The sequence below is a fragment of the Varanus komodoensis genome, unplaced genomic scaffold (genome assembly GCF_004798865.1).
Source record: "Varanus komodoensis strain SLA01 unplaced genomic scaffold, ASM479886v1 scaffold18_3, whole genome shotgun sequence".
In the NCBI taxonomy this organism is placed as follows: Eukaryota; Metazoa; Chordata; class Lepidosauria; order Squamata; family Varanidae; genus Varanus; species Varanus komodoensis.
This window is the reverse complement of record NW_025335549.1, coordinates 13,152,073-13,173,708: the sequence shown is the minus strand read 5'-3', so window position 1 is coordinate 13,173,708 and position 21,636 is coordinate 13,152,073. Positions and strand designations below refer to the sequence as shown.

General features: G+C 41.9%; 1 protein-coding gene across 5 annotated transcripts in view; it reads left to right on the top strand.

Annotated features, from left to right (window-relative positions):
• The window catches only part of TENM1 (teneurin transmembrane protein 1), a 203,512-nt gene that overhangs the window by 54,775 nt on the left and 127,101 nt on the right, over window positions 1-21,636 (top strand). For 3 of the 5 annotated variants that reach the window (XM_044427330.1, XM_044427331.1, XM_044427329.1), the window contains exons 4-6: window positions 2,831-2,839; window positions 2,906-2,929; window positions 8,372-8,612. In XM_044427330.1, coding sequence (XP_044283265.1) covers window positions 2,831-2,839; window positions 2,906-2,929; window positions 8,372-8,612 — 274 coding nt within the window. Of the gene's footprint in view, window positions 1-2,830; window positions 2,840-2,905; window positions 2,930-8,371; window positions 8,613-17,509; window positions 17,603-21,636 lie in introns of all 5 variants that reach the window. The other 2 variants (XM_044427328.1, XM_044427332.1) reach the window with 2 other exon arrangements.

Sequence of the window (21,636 nt, the reverse complement as noted above, 5' to 3'; positions counted from 1 at the left end):
CTAAGTGACTGGAGTGCAGCACCAGGTGAAAAACGAAGCATCTCAGAGATGCCGTTTACAGACAGAGATGAAAGTTATTAAAATTGATTTCCTGATGAATGACCTGGGGGGAAACCATCCCCTCAGAAGTTTCATCAATTTTCAGTCACTTAGTTCTTTCAGAACATTTTCACATTATGTTCTGAAGCACCATGTCACATAAAAAATAATTCATAAAGTAAATCTGGTTCATTAGATCTAAGAGACCACACTGGAAGAAGAAGATGTGTTCTGGCTCTTGACATAAGGAAAAGGGCTTCTCAGAAAAACATCCTGCTCATGTTTGCACAGGGGCAGCTGACTTTGTTGGAGGATGCAGTACATTTACAAACAGAACCTCAGTGTGACTATTCAGGTTAAATTGGTACCAGATTAGCACCCAGAAAGTGAATGCAGGTTTAAATTTCTAGCTATCCATATTTTCACTGTTGGGGCAATCTAAGTTATGCACATGTGCTGACTTGTTAGAATTAAATTTATTTTTAAAAGTGAAATTTGTTGTTGTTCAGCCACAAAGTCGTGCCCGACTCTTTGTGACCCCATGGACAACATTCCTCCAAGTTTTCCTGTCCTCAACCACCCCCTGGAGTCCACCCAACCCCACACCCACCTCCCTAGTGACCCCACCCAGCCACCTCAGCCTCTGCCATCCCCTTCTCCTTTTGCCGTCAATCATTTCCAGCATGGGGTCTTCTCCAGTGAGTCCTTCCTTCTCATTAGGTATCCAAAGTATTTGAGCTTCAAAACAACCCCATGGACAGTATCAAAAGGATTAAAAAATTAAGTGAAATACAAATTCTCAAAACCTATTTTCCTTTATGTTAACCCAAGCTGCTGAAGACTAGTCTGAATATGACATTTATTTTGTACAGCATTCAGAAAATGACAGAAACAAAAGCACGGAGGACTTTGACGGGGTGCTAAAGGTTTTCTGTTTAACGTAGTTGAATAGGTGGCTTCAGTATACTTTACTTTAGTAAAGGGAGTGTTCTGTGGAATGCGTATTCATTTTATTTGGCCTTCAGTTACATAATTAGAGATCTTGATATGAAACCAAGCATATATACATCCCTGTGAAGTTGGCATTCGGAAAAGATAAAATCATTAAACAAGCTTTACTATAAACTGATGTTGGCCTGTAGTTTTTGCAGTTAATGGGAGAGTTGATGCTTGATGAACAATCCAATTAAAACTGGCAACAAAAGACCTAAAATGTCAGCCAAATTGCTTTTTAATAGACAATGCAACCATTGCAATACATAAACATGAAATCCCCACAGAATCATAAAGCTTCATCGTGAAACAATTGTAGAAATGAATAATAATTACAGCATCTTGAGAATTCTTTTAATAGACATGTGCTCATTACAAATATTTTCTTGGCTAGCTTTGTATAGAAAAAGTATGTTTCCCTGGGTACTTAAGGTGGTTGTTACCATGACAATTTTGTATGATGTTGAGGATAGCCAATGTCTGTTGTTGTTATTGGAAAACTGTCTTACTAGAGCTTGTCTCCCCATTCGTTCCTCTGTGGCCATCCATTTTTGTGTGGAGGTCTTGTGGGCCCAGACATGAAAATAAGGGTGTTACAGGTGGTGCAGTGGAGGCCAGATTCACAGGGGCACAGTGGTCACACTTTTATATTAGCAGGGTTATTGATATCATCTATCTCCTCCACCAGTCCCTGTTCCTTCAGAGCTAGGATGCAGTGCTCACAGTAGCTGGGGCAGGGGTGATGGATTTCCCAAGCAACACTAACAGGTTGTGAATTATCTCTGTTGCAACATGAAGGACTTTGGCTTGTTTCTGAGTGCACAATTGAAAGCTACTCCTTTAGAAGAGCCCAGCTTATGCTTGAGAGGAAAACCACCAGAAATTAGTTGTTGATATAGATATGCTTTGGTTTTTATCTGCCTTTGGTGGACATGGCAGCGAGGAGACTTACAATTCATTACACAGCTGGATATTGCAGACATTTCCCTGCGTCCTCCTGGAAAATGTTGGCTGGTGTATACGTTACCATAACATTTCACTTAACTTTTCCTATACCTGCACGTTCCCCAATTCCGAGAATTGGCATCAGTACCCAGCATTAGCCTGCTAAGGCCCCCAGCTTGTACCTCCTGTTCCCCCACTCATTTCTCCAGCAATGACAAGGGTGGCCATTTCTGAATCACCCAAAAAGAATGCAGAAGAGGATATTGTTTGGCATAAAATTTGTGCATGCTGATGTAGATGCATAGATGCAAATTTAAGCAATTCTTATGCCTGAACTTAAATCAAATATAAAAGAAATATAGCACGTTTCACCATAGTGTAGAATGCTGTGGCCGGATAAGTTGAAGGCCTGCCTGTTTTTCTGTTATCCCAGTACTGTTGCTGATCAGCAAAGTTCTTAGGTTAATTTTTTAGGATAGCCTTCAAATATAGGACTGTTCTTGGAAGCCCCTTGCAAAGAGGTCTATTTTCATCAAAGAGGGAACATGCACACACTAGGTTGCAGCAGCTGGTTGTTGTCATTTAAATGCCCCACCATGTTCCAGACTGCCCCTCATGAAGCCTCACTTTGGGATATGGTGAATATTTAAATGGTGACACACACCAGCAGCACTCTGGGCAATTGTAGGAAATTTAAATGTACCCACCTGGGTTTTTATGCCTGCCACTGACACCCCCTACCAAGATTTGTGGGGGGTCGTCAACATAGGATGGTTCCACCAAAGCATAGTATGCCAAGGACTCCTCCAAGCTGGGTGCTTGGCATACTAGGGAAATTAAAATTAGATGAGAGGTCACATGGGTAAGTGTAGGCCCATAAGTCTGTTGGATGTGACCTCAAAATTGTATATATTATATATTGATTAAGAAGAATGGGCTGGATCTAATAAAAGTATTATCAGGCATGCCATATCCAGCATTCCCCAGCCACTGTATAAATAGCAGTGTACAAACATGTATGGAGTGTTCCCTGAGGATTCTAAGAAATATCCTTCTGCAGCATTTGTAAATTTCATAACAACACTTGACAATAAATCGTGGAAGACTCTGTGTAAAGCTCTGGAATTTTATAACGTTTGATTAACTTTCACTATGAGAATCGAACTGGATTTTGTAATCTTCATACTTCATTTAACAATACAAGTTTCAACTATAATATCTTGAAGAAAAATAGCTCAGAGAAAACTTTCCATAACATTAGTTAAATACAGTACCATCTTGCCATCAAATAGCAATTTGTGCTTTCAAAGTTATACAAATTCTATTAGGACACAATCCTATGGCCTCCCAACATCAATTAGGAGGCCAAAGGATGATTTCGGATCCTGGCTCACAGGCATTGCTACTTCTCAACTGGGGTTCTGAAGGCCCAGCTCCTGCCCTGGCCCTTGCAACCAACACAGCATCTAGGCCTTGGAGAGGGAAAGGGGAGCATGCCTTGGGGCAAGTAGGGGAGGAACCTGGAGCTCTGGACTTGGATCTCTTCCAAAGAGTGTTTCAGCCTCCTTCCCTCCCTCCTCCAGCACTAAATCCAGGCCACCAAAAACTGCAGTCTAGGAAAAAAACCCAAGGGGAGGCAAAGCGCTGGCAGAAACTGCCGCTGCTGCACACTATTCCAGGCTCAGGGTGGACATGAGCCTCCAAGTTCAGAGACAATAACTGCATTAGGGGCATGGGACAAAGATGCCTCTTGCAATAATTTATGTGAGGTGCAACTAAATTATTGCATTTGCTGGTAAGAATTGAAAAGCAGTATTGAATGAGTGGACTGTTGCATTTATAGCTGAAATAAATTATTTTTGCCATGTTATTACATAGCAAACCTTGTTGCCACTCTGCTTATTTTATTTTCACTCAGTTAAGAATGAATAGCTTACACGAGAAAGGGATTATGCTTTTTCTGTAATGGGAGCGAGCCTAGCTTTGCCAGACTCCCAAGCCCCTCTTCCTTTACTAACATGACCACCCAGAGTTTGGGTGCTTTTCCGACCCACTGCTTGTAAAGTCATTTGAATGCAACAAACTGCAGCCAATCTTACTGATGGTTTTAGGAAGCAAGTGTACTTCAAACCCTTAAATAACTGGTGTCTCTCAAAAAACCGTAGATAAAAGTTACGGCAGTTTAGGGCAGGGGTCTCAAACTCAACTGACCTGGGGGCAGCTGCAAGGAGAGTCTGGGTGAGGCTGGGCCACATCAAGTATTCCACCACCGCGGTGGTGGTGGGCCGCTCATCCCGCGTGACTCCCGGAGGCCGGCCCGGGCGCCGCCGGCGCTTTGAAGGCTGCAGGGCTCGTGGCCCGCCCATCCCGGCAATTGGCCCACGGGCCACGGGTTGGACACCCCTGGTTGAGGATGCACAAAAGTGTGGTTAATTGAAAAGGGAAGTAAAAGCTTCAGAACATGTTGCAGCCGTGCCAAAGGAAATTGAAGAGACTTATATTATAATATATAAATTATATATAAATTACATACATAAATTATATGTAATTTATATTATATATATACACACACAAAATAAATGTATAAATTAAATGTAATTTATAATATATATTGCATATATAAATTATGTGTAATTTATATTAGAATATATATCTAAATTACATGTATAAATTACACATAATTTATAATATATATAAATTACAAAATAAATTATAAACTGTGGTTTACTGTGTGTGTTCAGCAGTGAATATTAGCCACTTTCAGGTGTCATAATAAACCATAGTCTATTCTCTCATCTGAATACAGCCAGTGTGACTTCTAGGGATAATTCCAGCTATTTTAGTAGTTATTTTAGATAGTCATTTTAGCTATTTTTCATGTCCCCACATTTGTGCATGCAGATAAACAACACATTTCATTTTATTCTTTTCAGGGGTACATACTGTAAGGATGCCTTTTAGTAGAGTCAATAGACAATCCATTTAGCCCTTTATTTGTGGTGGAGGAGGGTGTCTTATAGAAAAATATGTAAACTTCAGTGCTTCAGGTTGTCAAAGATTCTCAGCTATGGTGGATGGTGGACAGGAATAAGGTTGGAAAAGTAGTAGGTTCTTGACCAGGGAGTGGGTGACTTTTTCTGAAGTTTCTCCATCGCTTAGCCATCTTCAGCTCTCCTGTGGCCACAGGAATTTGTCGTCGGATACTCTAGAGTTGAAAGCAAACAGAGGCAGTGGAGTATCTGATTCTTAACATATGCCTTGGAATGTGAACAGCCTGATATGGTGTCCTCGTTACAGTGTTGTTGGGAGGCCTGGATTCTACTCCATAGTTAACTGTGAAGCTTTTGTAGTGTGTTTGGCCCATTCACTCACCCTCAGCCTTACCTGCCTCCTGCAGTTACTGTGTGGACAAGATGGGGAGGAGGAGCAGAAAGTTAGCCACCTTGGGTTCTTTGCAACGGAGAGTAAATATAATTCACATTACTGCTATTGTTGTTGTTTAAAAATTGGTCAGATTCTGTTGAAATCCAAACTTTCAAATGCAGTAGACTTCCCAGCTAAAGAGTGGGTTAGAAATGCTTTTGATAATACATACAGGAATCATACCAGTCATGAGATCCAGACTTGGGGAGACAGTTGGAAAGGTGGACAGAGAAGCAATTGGAGCATCCTTGGAAATTCTGTGGGGAAACTCATAATACTGGGCCACCTGCCTTATGATTAGTTAGAGTGGGAAAATTTCTTTTCACCATTGTGAAGAGCACAAGAATGCTTAACCTATTACTCTTGAATTTTTTACTAGGATGGAGGTGGAAAGGGGCAGGGGTGCAAAGTAGGGAGGGGGCATAGCTGTGCCTCCTTCTTTGCTCAGGCAGTCAAATATATTGTGTAGGTCCTAGTGTCTTTCTGTCTGTGTATGTGTAATTAAAATATATGTTGAAGTATTCCCCTTTCCCTTGGATTTCCTGCCTTCACCATAAGTTACATGTTAATTCATTGCACAATTGATTTCAAGTTAATTCCTATTTTGTAAATAAAAATACCAATAAAAATGAATTTTCAACAGGAATGGATTAGAATGCTATTAGAGCCCTGCAAATTAAATGTGGAACTTCTAAGGTTCATCACATTTTAATATATTCTCTTAAATGTGCAACTTCAGTGGAGAGCAGTGCTGGCAGAATGAAAGTTCTGTCAGGAAATGATGAAACAGTTTGATTATTTTCTTGTTTCTTCAATCCTGATAAGAAAATGATCCCATTAGAGATTTAGCCAAGCTTACAAATAACTTTGCAGTTAATCAATTACACATAGTGAAAGTAATACTCATCAATTAATTGTTGGTGAGACTCTTTCTTTTTTATTATTATTCTGCAGCAGGGGAGAAAAGGACCAGTATTTGAATTAGTGTCCAACTTGTTGTTGTTATGTGCCATCAAGTTGTCTCCGAATAATGGCATCCCTATGAATAAACGCTCTCCAAAATGTCCTATCCAGGACAGCCCTGCTCAACTCTTGTAAATTTCAGATTGCAGCTTCCTCTATGGAATCGATCCATCTCCCATTTGGTCTCCCTCTTCTTCTGCCTTTGACTTTATTATTGACATTATTGCCTTTTTCAGTGAGTTGTTCCTTCTCATGAAGTCTGCAAAATATGACAGCTTCAGTTTTGTCACAGGAAAATTCTATGCACATTTATTATTGTTCGTATCATTATTCTAGAAAAACACAATGTGCAGTCCTGGACTTTTGCCAGCTGGATAGAAACCATAGTAAATGGGTTGAGTGATGGTCAGGAGGAACAACATGTACCGAAGCGGCGCAGAATCTGCAGCCATTCAGATGTTGTACTGCAGATGTGTTGCTCCCGTGAAACCAAGACACCAAGTCCAGTGGTCAAGATTGGTGGAAAAGGGTGCAAACTAAAAACATCTAGAGCAGCCTTCCCCAATCTGGAATTATCCAATTTGTTGGATAATTATAAGCTACTTTAAGAAGACTGTGCTGGTTAAAACCCTCTAGATTTTTTAAAATTGGATGCAAATGAATACATTTCAATTCCCCCGGGCTTTTATGGAGTTTTGGGCTTGCTTCATTTTCATATTTGCTGTTGTTTTACTGAAGACCTATGCTGTATGCTGAGTAAAAATTTATGGAGATAGGTTTCTTGAAATAGAAGTTTTCTGCTCTTTGTAGGAGAGATATTCTGGAATTTAAAAAAGAAAACAGCACAAATCCCAGAGGGTCTTACGCATTAGTATGTTTGGTATTTTGTTATTTCCTGGCCAATGAAAAAAACAAGTAAGGATGGGTTGCATTTTAGATTCAGGGAAGGATTTTTCACCTCCTCTAATGGTTCTTTACATATCTTGTAGGATGCCTTTGATTATATAACATGTAAATCAAGAAGAGGTGGTACCTTGGAGAAGACCAACCTCAGTAGTCTGTTATAGGCAGCTACATCACAAGAGATTCTAAATGCAAATAAGTATGCCTCCCATCTTTGTTATGCAAGCCATTCCATGAATTCCACTAGCCTCTGAACTTTGATTTCATTTTTGTGCCACAAAGAATACATTTTTGTGTCCTTTTGTAAAAGATATGAAAGAATCCTGTTAAAGCTTCAAGTAAAATCAATTTGCCATTATTTGAAAAATACACCTTAGTATCCGTGGATTATTTCACAGAACTTCATTTCCAATCATTTATAGTTCAAGAGACTCTGACTCCAGACACCCATTTTCTTATGTATAGTTTCTCTGCCTCCCACATTCTCTTGGCCATTGATTTGTTCCTGGCAAGCCTTGATCAAACGTATGGTTTTTATTTTTAATAACAGTTGTCTTAACAGTAGAACCGTTTGTCAGCTCATTCCATGGAACAGATTAGTTCCTGGAGTTGTTTACATTGAAGGAAAGTTTGATAGAATTGGATGGTTTCTTCTATTTTGATTTAACATGAAATATGTTTAGTTTTCCAGCCTTATTGTTCCTTTCACAGCCATTTTCTTAAAAGGGGTTTACTGTCAATGAAATCCAGTGGCATCTGAGCTGTAACTCTCAGACTCTGATTGATTTTACTTTATTCCAAAAACAAAACACGAATAAATGGAAACCTATGACAAATTGCTTAAGTCCCTTTGTTTATTTTGTCTTAGTCAAACTTTCTCTGCAGATTGCATGCAGATGCAAATCTGTGGACATTCTCCCTGCTTGCACGCATTCGTTCTGCTAGCTCATCAGTGACAATTACATTTCAATGACAGATTGATCTGAATATTCGCGCCCACAAAGAGAATACAGCATCATCCTATTAGGCACCGGGTCTCAGCCCTTCCGCCATCATTTCAAAGAATAACCTGGTCTCTTGTTTCCTCTCCCTCTTGTGCCTTCAGAAATGCAAGGAAGCCCACGCAACCAGTTTACCTTCAGGCCGCTCCCACCTCCACCTCCACCTCCCCACGCGTGCACCTGCAGCAGGAAGCCTCTTTCAGCAGGCGATTCGCTCCAGGGAAGATCGATGACCACCCGCAGCCAACCCAGCCCAGCTGCTCCACCTCCGCCAACGAGCACACAGGACCCGGTGCATCTGCACAACAGCTGGGTCCTGAATAGTAATATACCGCTGGAGACCAGGTAAATGGAAAGCTTTATTTGGACCTGTTTCTGTGCTAAAAAGAGCATGCATGTGGACAAAGAAGGAGGAGTCAGAATAGACTGATCATCTGCTAGATAAATTGGTATGCACAATAAAAGAGAAATACAGAGTAGCATAACTGCATAGGAGTCTGCACTACAATTTTTGCTTTTTGTACATATCAGTTTATTGTAAGGCTGGTCATCCGTTCATTGACCCACTTCAGACATTAAATGGACCTGCATAACTTTGCTCACACTGTTCCTCCCACTCCTACATTTTTAAACAAATCACAGTTCCCTGTGATGCTCATACTCAAAGAACTGTGGGTGGTTTAAATTGTGACTACAAAAAACAAAACAGGATCAAATCCTGGCTTGTTCTGAGGCAAGCGTATCAAACCACAGTTATAAAAGCTCAGATGTCACCATGAACTGTGGTTTGTTTAACGGCAGGGGATTTGGAAAGAAAGCAAATAGGGAAAGAAGGGCTATGTGGGTATCTTGGAGGATTATTTATGCAGTGAGTAACTATGGCTTTCCTTGGCATCTGAGCAGGGTGACTAAATTAGTTCAAATTGCGAACTATCAGTTCTGGAAGCTGCACTGCAATAAGCTCCACCAGGTGTTTGGGACTTCCGTGATCCTTCCTCTTGATTAGTAGCTCTCCGCTGCTTCCATATGGAAGCCAGGAGGGAACGAAGATGTAGCCATTTGTCAGCTACTTGTCAAAAACAGCAGCGGTATGTGTGTCAAGGGACTCTGGGGAAACTCTGCAGGGTGGAATTATTCATATGAGGGTGCTTCACAAAGTCTGCAGAAAATATGTGCCACTGCTCCAAGCCTCTTTATTTAAAAGCATTATTTCTGAGTATGTGTTTGCAAGAAGAGAATGCGGGGGGGGGGGGGGCTAAAAGAGAATAGGCCTGAGAATTAAGAAGCTTCCAGAATAGGAAGGAGCCTGCTCTGTGCAATTTCTGAGCTCAACTAATTCACATGCAAACATACCTGCTTAGTTTTCACATTAAGCATCCACCTTTGCAATTTACTATGGCTTGACCCTTGGTTAAGGAGGTGTACCAGTGGTCTGCATCAGCATGCTGTTAGATGCTCATTCCCCACCCATTTATGTATAAATTCCGTGGGGCATAATTCAAGGGATGTCAGGAATGGGGGCATTCCTCGGAAACTGGGAAGACCTGACAAATGCAAAATTAATTGCCTGCAGGATTTCCTAGGACAAATCTTAGGATTGGCTGGGTATGCAGTGGCTCCTTCGGGGTGACCTGACAATGGCTGTTTTGTTGGCAACCTCTGGCAAGCATTTCCTGAGCACAGTCTGCCTCTGCCCATTTCTCTGGCCTAGCACCGTCCTGCCGCAACCCTTGGCTAAGCGGTGGCTCTTTTCCATTTCCAAGGTCTTTCACTGTGTTCCTTTTAAGACTGCCAGCCTGACGGTGGGGACAGTCCATTTGTAAATCTTTTCAAGTTTCCTTGTCTCTCCTTTAGCACTGGCTGTTGCATTTTTAAAAGGACATAAAGTCACCCACCTGGCCTACCTTCTGTGTTACTAAGAAGCAATTACAATAACTACAATAAAAGGCACATTGTGAAGAGAAACAGAGTGGCTGGTCAGTTGCTCATCAGATAACGCCCCTTTCTCCACCTGAACACTTCCTGGAAAGAATCAGAGGAAAGGGTTGCCCTTTGGGACTTGAGATTCAATGGCAAGCTAAGGTTTGGCATCAAGTGACCAAGGGGTGGGCATCTGGACCCTCCCCAACATGTTCCGTCCCGACATCAACCGGAATTGGAAAGCCAGCGCCAGCCTGTGGCGTAGGGCTCTGCTTGGGATGGAACGGCTAGTTTTGACGTCAGGTTCTCTGCAAAGGGGAGGGTGCTGCAGCATGCAGGGGGTTGTGACTGGAATGCCAAGCTATTATTTGATGGCGCATTTTATAATTGGTTTATTATTCTTTTGTCCTGCATTTCCCTGAAGGGACTTGTTTTGTTCCCACGGAGAGATGTGCAGGATTGGCTCAGGGTCACCCAGTGAACTTGGCTGACTGAGGATTTGGGCTTGGGTTTTCTTAATGCTGGTCCAAGATCTAGAGGAAAGATGACACGGATGATTATTAAATATTGGAGTACAACTCCCAGCACCCCTGACCATCGGCTATGCTGGCTGGGATGATGGGAGCTGAAGCACAAAACATCTGGAGGATATCAGGTTGAAGCAGCTTAGGTATGGCATTTCTTCTACAAAGCTGTATATGAAAAGTTAGCTTCCTCAGACTATTTTGAGCAAACCATTTGATGAATGGAGGCAGATCAATTGATCAACTATCAGTCTCCTTTTTCCCTTTTCAAAGCTATGTGAAAAGAGGAGGAACTCTTACACAATCAGACACATTTTCTGGCAGCTGTATTCTAGATCGTTCTTGTATAATAGTACTGAAATCTACCTAATAGGCATAAGCTGATTTTTTTTTATTATTTGGAACATTTGTAATCTCAAAGTAGATTTAGAGGCATTAATTTGTGTTCCACTGTAATAACTAGAGATAATTCAGAATGCACATGTTGAGGGCTTATATCCAACCAAATCTCAGTCTTAGTCCTAAATTGCAAACAGCTAGCTTTGCTTCAAGTGTGAGGGTGTGATATGCAAGGCATTTGCAGAGAAGGAATGTTCTTCCTACAGCTGTTTGTATGTATTATCGATAGTGGGCTGAATACCTTTCATACTGTACTTTTCAGTACTGAGAATGTTTACAGCAGCTTCCAATCATACAAACAAGGCATCATTATTAAATTTATTTTTTCAGTATTATTCATCTGGGTAATGGTGCTTTACAAAGAATAGGTTTTACAAGGTCCTGCCAGAAGGGGTTTACACTCAAAAAATAGATTCAAGGAAGTAACAAAAGAGGTTGGAGAAAACAGAAGCAGGGGCACAGAAGTCTTAGCTGAACAACAGCAGGAATTTGCATCTAGAGGGTTGTTCCAAATGCTTCCTGGAAAAGGTGAGTTTGGAGAGGAATGTGAAGCACCTAAAGGGGAGTGTCTTTAGGAAACTTTCCATTCCAGGAAACAGTGGTGGGCATAAGAGGCAGCAAGGGAGAAGTGATGGATTTGTTTTGGGGAGCGGAAGGTCTCTAGATGGGATTTTTACTGTTGTACCTTTGCTTCTGAATGGTTGTGCACCTCCTAAACCACCCAGAAAGCTTCAGTGATTGTGTGGTATGGAAATGAAATGATTAACGATACTATAATGTTAAAGGTGTGGAGCTGCACAATCATGTGTTGCACAAGGAGGTAAAGGGGTTAAGACCCTGCAGCATGTTGAAGTTAGGAATTGGGAGTGGACAGAGAGCCAGTGTGAAGACTTAAGCAGCAGTGTGTCGTGGACAAAGCTAAAAAAGTGATGAGTAGTATCTGAACAATTAACCTGAGTAACAAAAAAGAAAAGATGCACTCATAATAAAAAAGAGAATTCAGCCAGTAAAAATCACCATACACGAAAACACACAGGAGCAGTAACAGTGATGAGGCCCAAAACCAGCTGCCTGTCCTAAGAAAGACTGGCAAAAAACAGTGTTTTGAACTGGTGCCTGAAGAGATTCTGCCAAGCGAGTCTCTCTGCAGATTGTATTATATAACTGGGGGGCCAGCGCTGAGGAGGCTCCATCCTTGGTCTCAGTCGCCTAATGTTTGAAGGTGAAGGCATAAAGGAGAGGGGGGCTTAACATCTGTAATTCCCAGCACTAGGAACCAAAAGTTACCATCCTAATAAACGCCATCGTAAATGCTATATGTGTTTTCAAGCGCATTTGAATGAAGGATGCCAAATTTCTCAAAAGTATTCAACATACTGGAACGAAAGCACCCACTGTCCAAATGCCCTTCTCAGATCTGTTCACCAACCCAACTGCAAGCCCGGATTGTAGAAATGCATTTAAATGTCCCCTTTCCATATGAAATGCTCTAGGTAGGTACAGTACAGGCAAAACAGAATCAAGAATACAGTGTGAGTTCTTTTGAACATGAAAAATGATATACATCAAGCTACTGTTACTTCATTTGTTTTATATTCAGTTTAATGTAAAACAAATGTAAACATAAAAGCTAATGTGAAAACATTTGTTTTTAATTTTCATCTTCTTTGCCTATTATGGCTGAAATTTGGAAGGTACAGTGCCCTATGGAAGTAGCAGAATGCTTGCAAATTGGATGGAAATTGCAGGTTTAGAAGCAGGGGAACACCAGCTGTCTTCCACCGAGGTTCTAGAATTTCACCCCAGTTTAATTGCATCTGAAATGCAGGCACTCAGTTTAAAGTGTTGTGAGCCGGTCTTTCTCTCCCTCCCAGCCCCTCTCCTTTTCCCTTCCCAGCAGACCAAGAAGCTTCTAACTGTGGGCTTTTATTATGTTAAGGCTGACCAGCCAGGACTGGCTTTGTGATGCAAAGTGATTAATGTAAAATACATCAGTAGGAAGAATCTATCGAGTTAATAAACTCACTGATTAATAGATTTAGTTCTGCCCATGCCAGAATTTGATTCCAAACTGAATCCTCTTTCTCTGTTCCCCACCAAACAGAGTTGGGTCCACCCTGAGGGAGGTCTACACTGCTTGTGGCCCAGGTATGAATGCCAGACATTATTTAATTGCTCTGGCATTGGACCACTGGATTGATCAAGTTATACCCGTTGCCCTCTCTCCCTACCTGTTCCACAGCATCTCCCCACAAACCAGCCTCTTGATTTATCTACCTGGGCCACTCAGCCAGGCATTCCGACCCTGACTCGTCTTCTCATCCTAAAAGGCCTGCCTTGTAACGCTGCATGTTGAGAGAAGCAGCCCCAGGTGTTTAAAAGTGCTGCTTAACCCTTGAAAAATCCACTGTGGTCACATGCAGACAACATGCTGAGGACTGCATTTTCATAATGGCGCCCACTCATTCCCAGCATGCACTGCAGCATTCCTGTGTCATGGCATGCAAAAAGGCCTCCGTCAAATCTGTTCAGAGTGTGATGAGGTACGATGCACTAGTGAAGAAGCACAACACCTGTGAATTTCAGGCATGCGCCATCTCCAGGAGCCGAACTTGGGAGCCCCAGCCATCCAGGATTTGGGCCCTGAGCCCGGGGTCCTGCACCCCACCTGCATATAGGCATGACAGGCCCTCAGCAGAATCCTACATACAGTACATCTTATCCAAAGTAGGCTTCCTTGAGTGTAACAGAGCCAACTGCCGTCTCAGTGGGAAGAGGACTGCAGCCTTGGACTACTCGGAGGAGTAGTAGAAGAGTCCTGTATTCAAAGTTATCCACATACCATGTCTTATTATTATAATGTATTGCATTCTTTGCTATTTCAGAGATGTGTAAAAAAAAAGACAGGAAAGAGTGAGGATACTGTTCAAAACATATGACCCTTCCACCTTTTAGTGGCCCAGTCTTACAATCTTCCTTGCATGGAAGGTTTTTTTCCCTCCCTCAGGACAAAGCATACACAACTCATTGCCTGCTCACTTCCTTCTCACTAAAAATAATCATACTTCTCAGGTTTTATGGATACTTTGCTCTAATTGTTCTGGACTGATGATTTACAGGGCCATGTGTTGCCATTAGCTTTGACAGCCGCATCTCACTGTGGCTTATTGTGTTTATAGGATCCTTAAACTCCCAGCAATTCCATAAAATGAGTTTCCATCTTTTCTTTGCTTTGCAAATTATTTAAGACTATAATCATATCCTATTTGGTCAGGGAATTCCATTGAACTCGGGGGACTTTCTTCTGAGTAGACATATCCAAGACTTCATTGGAAATGTGTTAAATGCCCCTGGCCACCTTCCCCATCAGGTGTGGCCACCTTAACAGCAGCTGCAGGGCATGGAAGAGGGGCAATCCATCCCCTCCCCTACTTTCTGTGCAGTTGGTTGTGGTAGTGTAGGTTGCAAAAGAGGGGTGCTGTGAGCAAGCACCCCAGGAGCTAGCCTTGAAGATCCTCCTCCTCCCCTGCACCACATTTCCAGGGTTCCTCCAAGGCAACAGGTTGAGAAAGGCTGTTCTGACCACTGCACGAGCTCTAAGAGCTCCAAGCGTCGATACACGGGTAGTTGGGGTACTCCTTTGCTGTTCAGCCCCACACAGCACTGGAATATGACCCAGCAGCCCTTTGGACTTGAAGAACTTCCCCACTCCTGCATGACATAGTGGACAGGTGGGGAGAATCAGTTCTTAGATTTCTAGGTTAAATAATCCATGCTGTTTCCCTCTACGGCATATTTATTCTCCGCTTCCTCCAAGAGCCTGCACATATCACACATCCTGCTTGACAACAATCTTGTGTGGTTGGTTGCACAGAGATAAAGTACCACATAATCCCCTGTGAGGATTATGGCTCCCATGGCTACAACAGAGACATATGGATGGCTCCGTGCGACAGGGATATGGATGGCCCCCATGGGCAGAGATTTGAACCTGGGCATCCCAAGTCCTTCCCCCACGTACAACCTGCTACTTCTCTGTGGCTGTCAGTGTGGTGTGAAGGGGAAAGACTTTAAATGGCTTCCGATCGAGGGAAGATGGAGCAGCCTAAATACAAGGCTTGAGAAACATTCATGTACCAGGAGATCTGACGATAAAACAGAGACGCCGCTAAAGTTAATGAGTCATTATTCCCGAGTCCCTTTTTGTCTTTGGTATTCTGAAACAAACCAAAGCAAAACAAAATGTAACATGGCTCCATTTTTTTCCTGTCCTTTTGCTTCAGTATCGGTTATTCTGACATACCTCTTGCACGTGGCATTTTCTGTCTAATTAAACAATAATTCTAACCTTACTAGGGGCACATTGCATTAACAAAAGTGAGCAGAGGCACAGAAAATCAGTTTGACAGTTCCAGGACTGATTTTTCACTATGTTCCCTATAAAAGCAGGTAGGAGAGGGAAGGTGAAAATATCTGAAATGTCTTAGCTATAAAATAGAATGAAGGACAGGTTATAAATGTGACTCTTCATTTAAATTAATAGCTATTACTCCAAGATTATAAATGACAAAATTTGTCAGCGATCACAGTGGACCGCTGCTTTACTGTCTCCCGGCAATGCTCTTTATGAGCTGCCCTTATTTGCCTGAACAGTTCATTCCTGAGGCACCTTGTCACTTGCTTGGAAGAGTCGTCAGAGGACAGGCCTCTGTTTGAAGGGCTGCTTGTGTTGAGGGACTGTCCGGCAGGAGCAAGAGTTGTCCATCAGCAGTTGCAGTAAGGTGCAGCCATCCGGGATCCCTAATCATGGCCTGTTATGGGATGGTGTGCTGCATTTCTGTTTCAATTCTAGTCATTACTTTTCAATGGGCATCTATCCATATGCATTAGCAAATGATTAGGTGCCCTCTCTTGACCTCACAATTTCAGAGAGAGAGGATGAAGATAAGGATAGAGGATAAAACAAAGGACAGTGCATAGAGAGCCAGTGTGGTGTAGTGGTTAAGAGCACAGGACTGGAACTCGGGCGATCTGAATTCTAGCTCCTGCTCAGCCAACTGGGTGACTTTGGACCAGTCACAGACTCTCAGCCCAGCCTACCTCCCAGGGGTGTTGTTGTGGGGATAAGACTGAGAGCAGGAAGGGGAGAATAATCTAAGCCACTTTGAGTTATTTGAAAGAAAAAAAGGTGGGGTATAAATCTAATTAATTAATGATAACTGGAAGGTTATCATAACCTGAAAGCACAGGGACTCTCATTTCCAGAATGTGGTATGTGCAGAAGAAAGTTCTGGTAATCTCTTTTAAAGATCTTTCAGTTCTTTAAAAAAGAAAAAGGTGGGACATAAATCAAATAAATAAATAAATAAATAAATAAATGGAGCAAAGAAAGCCCTACTGAGTGCTAGAGGGCTTGTGACTGCATTGTTTGGAGGGCAGGCAAGTCAGACCTTCCATAGGATCCTTCTGGATCCCCATGGGAGGAATGAGGTGGACAGATGGGGCAGGAAGGCTGAACAACCCACAGTGATGCACTGTGTCTACCAGATGCACTGTGGGTTATTCACAACCACCAACCTGCCATGGTGAACTGTCACAACCTGCAAATGCATCCACATCCAAATTGTCACAACCTGCAAATGCATTCAGATGAAAATCCTGCAGTTTTCAGCAGTTTGCTCTGCAGAAAGACATTTTAATATGTCCTTAGTGCTTTTGCTAACAACATTGTACTTAGACACACAGTTTGGGGGCTGTTTAGTTTGGGAGAATCCAGTCTCCATCTAGCAACACCATTCATATCACCAGTACTTTGAGAACAGGTTATATTTTCTTGTCAGTGGAGTACTTACATCTTACCAAACCAACACTTTGTAACAGGGTATTGTCAATAGTTCATTGGAAGATGTAATTTAATATCCATTTTAGGTTTTCTAAAAATAATACCTTTATAACATGTTAACTGCTTGTTGAATTCTCTGCTTTAGATTAATTCCAGATTCACGTGCTTTTTCAGCCAGTTTAATTCTGTTCTTTTTTCTATGTTCTATTCAGCTGCAAATCAACAATTTAAAACCCTTCTGCAATTATCGCATTAGTAATTGTGGGTACCCTTAATATCGTTTTTGTTCAGCATTTGCTGCCATTTTTACCCTGGTGAACTCAACTAACTATGTATCACAGAAAATGGTCTCTATCAATCCATTTATGTTATTTTTAAAAAACATCTAATGGGCCTTCTATTTTAAAAAGAAAATAGAGGATTAAAAACCTTTACCCTCTTTTCTCCAGATACTGTTGAAACATTTTTAAAAATGTGAATCGAAAACCTAGACCGACAAGAATTGATTGTATCTTTTTTCCTTATTCCACATTGTGGTCCTGATGCCGCTCCCACAGAAGTCAGTGGGGCATTTGCTGGCCCTCGGCTGTGGGAATGCCTTGCACCAGAAATCAGGAGGACTATGCCTCTTCCCTCGTGCCGAGTGAAATGTAAGATCCTCTTTTTGCAAAAGCCTTCCCTCTGCAGTATTTTTGTGGCTTTGTGTAAGAACCTAGGAATTCTGCACAGAACTTTGAAACCCAAAGGTAAAAATGTACAGTCTGATGGCAGGATAAATTCAGGTGTTGAATTCAGGATGACATGGCCACACCATGGTATCACTGTCTGCTTTGTATGATTTTGTGAACACCCTATACCAATAGGAATAGAAACCTAAATCTTTGATGATCAAAAGTAATTTAGAAATCTAAGGTGATGTAGATAAATGAGACATACTCCTGCAGTTCCTAAGAGTTTTATCTATTTAAGCCTGAAGTCACCAAAAGTATCATCATCATCATCATCACTACAACTACATTTATAAACCACTCCATTCGTCCAGAGGGCTCTCTGGGAGGTGTATAATATTAAAACAAAATAAAAACATTAGCATTAACATTGGAGCATTTTCCTACAAAGCTGTTTAAGATACATTTTCCACACAAATCTTTCTAAAGCAAATTAAATCCTAATAAAAGTGAGTATTATAAATGGCTTAAGTCATAAATTATGGCTCTTACACAAAAGAATATATACTTATTCTGTACTTACCTATACATATAATGTATCCATCAGCTTCATTGTGTGTGTTAGGTGTATTTACTTTGCCCAAAGGAACAGTAAATGAACACACGTTAAGAAACTCAAGCCTATATTCTAATATATATTCCTATATTCAAGCCTATTTATCCTAATCTTGAATTCTGAATTACATGGCCCAATATTGAACGGCTGGCTGATAGGCTAAAACAACCAGATAGTTTAGATAGACATCTATGATCTGGGAATCATGGTCTATAATCCAGCTCACATTTACATCTTTCCTGCTATCCGTTATGGTTTTTATCCATCTCCATACATAACTCAGGAGAAAGTCCCCAGAATAGGGTCCCATCTGCCCAGGTAAACTCTAAGCTCTGTCTCATACCACATTCTGGAAGTGGTGAACACAGGCAATCAAAGATGATCACATGGGCTTGACTTCCTCTGCACTAATAGTTCCCTTGACTTTAGCCACCTTATCTAATGATCTTTAACAAGTCGATATGTTCCTGCTAGTCAACACAAAAGCTGCATCCCCTGGAGTTGTAACAGCACACGGATATGTTCCCCCTAAGCAGAGATTTGCGTAGTCAGTAGCCCACCCTATGCAGACCCAATCCTGTTTGGCAAGACAATTCACCCTGTTCCGTGGGGCTCACTCCCAGGTAAGCATGCATGAGTGTGCAGATTTGTTCCCACCAAAAGTGCATCAGACTTATTTCCAAATAAATGCTTTAGGGTATATTATCCATCAGTACTTTAAACCCAGAGGGTTCTCAAACTTTCGGGAACAGTTCTACCAGAAGAGCTGGACTACAGTACAATAGCTATTCTTATTTAGATGTTATTGTTGTAACCTATTGTGTGGTTCATTTTGGCTCAAGGGAAGTACAGAAATGTATGAAATGATGATGGCAGCAGCAACAATACAGCCAAAATTAGATATTTTAAGTGTCATCAATTACAGTAGAACACAGTATAAACCTAAATCAATGTTGCATTTAAAAAGGCTTCATGTGTGCAGTTTGCACAGTCATGTTCTAATCTTTAACAGACGTCAAGATTTGTTATTAAGATATGTGAATACTGTAATAGCATGTTGCATTTTTTCATTGGGAAAATAGATCTCTCAGATCCCCAAATGTGTATTTGGCTGTTGAAAATATGGGTCAGCCTTTAAATCCAGGATAGCTATTGCATGGCCTTCCAGATGGTTTTGGCCTAATGCTCCCATGATCCCTCACTCTTAGGTCTGCTGGTAGAGGAGACTGGAGTTGCAGGGCAAAATACCTGCAGAGCTACATATCCCCTGCTTTAGGCAATATTAACTCCACCACCCAAACTAAGCATAGGCAGTTAAATAGTTCATTTGGTACCTTTTAAAACATGTGCGTTTGGTGCAGATATGTATAATGCCCTCTGCTAACACATGGGGCTCCCCGTAGTCTCCCATCCAGATGGTGGATCAGGTCCACACCTCCTTCATTCCAGCAATACTTGCAGCTTCTGTAGACCAGATATGGAGCTCCTGTTTAGTGTCGCCTCCATTAACATAGACATAACAGCTTTTGCCCTACCTGATGTGAGGCTAGAATGCATACAGAGCCCCAGGTAAAACCCACCTTGGCTATATCTGCACTTTACTGCCATCTTCTAGATTCATTTCTGCTGTCTAATATATTGCATGCTGTCTTAATGGATTCATTAGGATTCTCAAGTCAATCTAAAGTCTGTCAGTTGCTGCCTTACTTTCTCCTGCTAATGAAATAACCAAATAACCAATTAATCAGTTAATGCTTTTAGCCACAGGAGAAAGCTGGATGTCTTATGTTTATTGATATGCAATTGAATGGGGTATTTCGAATCATGCGCACATGCACACACACGGGCGAGGGGATAAAAGAATGGGAGGGTGAGGGATTAAAAGAATGGGAGAAGCTTCACCTACTTAATTGTTTGAATCCAGATGCTGTTAAAGCAGGGATCCACAAATATTGGCTTGCCTTGTGAGCCAATCATTTACCAAACCCTGCCCATTCCATACGCATAGGACTTGAAGTGGGGTATAATCTGACATCACACTGAGTTTCAGATCCATTGGGAAGCAATGAGGCTGGTCACTGTTTTCAGACTTCTTCAATGGTCAGCATGAAGCTGAAGATGAGACCTTCCCTTCCTCCATGTTTCAGGCCTGGGAGAGGAGTCCATCTCTTTCATGATACTGTGCTGAAACGTCTTGCTGTTTCCTAATACCTCTGATGCCCAGCACCAGGTCAGAGAGAAGTCCCTTTCTATCTCTCACTTCTTGCTGGTGCAGCTGGTCACCAGCCTCTTCAGAGACTCTCCACTGATTACCGTTGCCAACCTGGTGACTGTATTTGTCAGCTTCTCCATTAAAGACACAGTTGCAGAGCCAAATATTGGGGCTGCAGACATTCCAGTGAAAAATTCCCAGTGCACGGATATGCACACACATAACTATTACGACGCTCACTCCAATATACTGCGAGAAACACGAGCATCTAAAATTAAATGTTGCCCGACCAGCAGCCATGGCATTTCATTCCAAGAGCACTTTTGGTCCGTACAAAGAAGAGCGTGGAAGGGGCTGAACAGGCAGTTGGCAGCACTTCTGTGTAAAGCCTGAAGCTTCTCTAAGAAGGCACTGATTCTCATCCAGAGAATTAGGAGCAGGTCTCCTCTGTGCTAAGTTGGGTTTTGAAGGAAGATGAGACAAAAATCTCTATGCAGTGTTACGGGGCTTCATGTTCCCTGGTAGGGTGCTTGTGTGAGCGAGAAAGTGGGGAAGTGGTTTGTTTGGGGACGATCAGCTTCATAGATGTTATTCTCAGCACTATTGAACTTCCCCAAAGAATCTATTCTTCGTGTAAATTCATCTTCATGTTTAAAAAATTGCTGCTGGAAAATAGTAACATGTGCTGAACAAGCAGCAGTTTGGGGATTCCTATTACAGAATGTTTTGCCATGATTTGCCTCTGCGGTGTGTGTGCGCACACCATATCGTTTTTGATCATGTCTTTAGAATAGTCTTCCAATGAAGAATGTCACATGTTGAAAACACTTGCTGTATTGCTGGTCAAATACCCATGCCAAATTCTAATGCTTCCCCTGATCCTTGACTGAACATTGTAAGAAAAATTCAAGGTCTCGCTTTTCCATTTATGGAAAAATCCATGATGAGACAAGAAGGGACGTCTGTATTTTCAGACTGCAATCCTAAACACACTCACGACACAACTGCACGGTCCCGGCTTTGCTTGCAGCCTTGATTAGGAGCTGAGAAGATTGCTGCAACCTCATAGGTGGGGAGCCGTGTTCAGTCCGTGCCCCCTCAGCCAGCACAGAAGTTGCCGGGGCTTCGGGAATGTTATTGCGTGGACAGGGGGAAGGAGGCACTATTCCAAGGCGCAGCACTTGGATG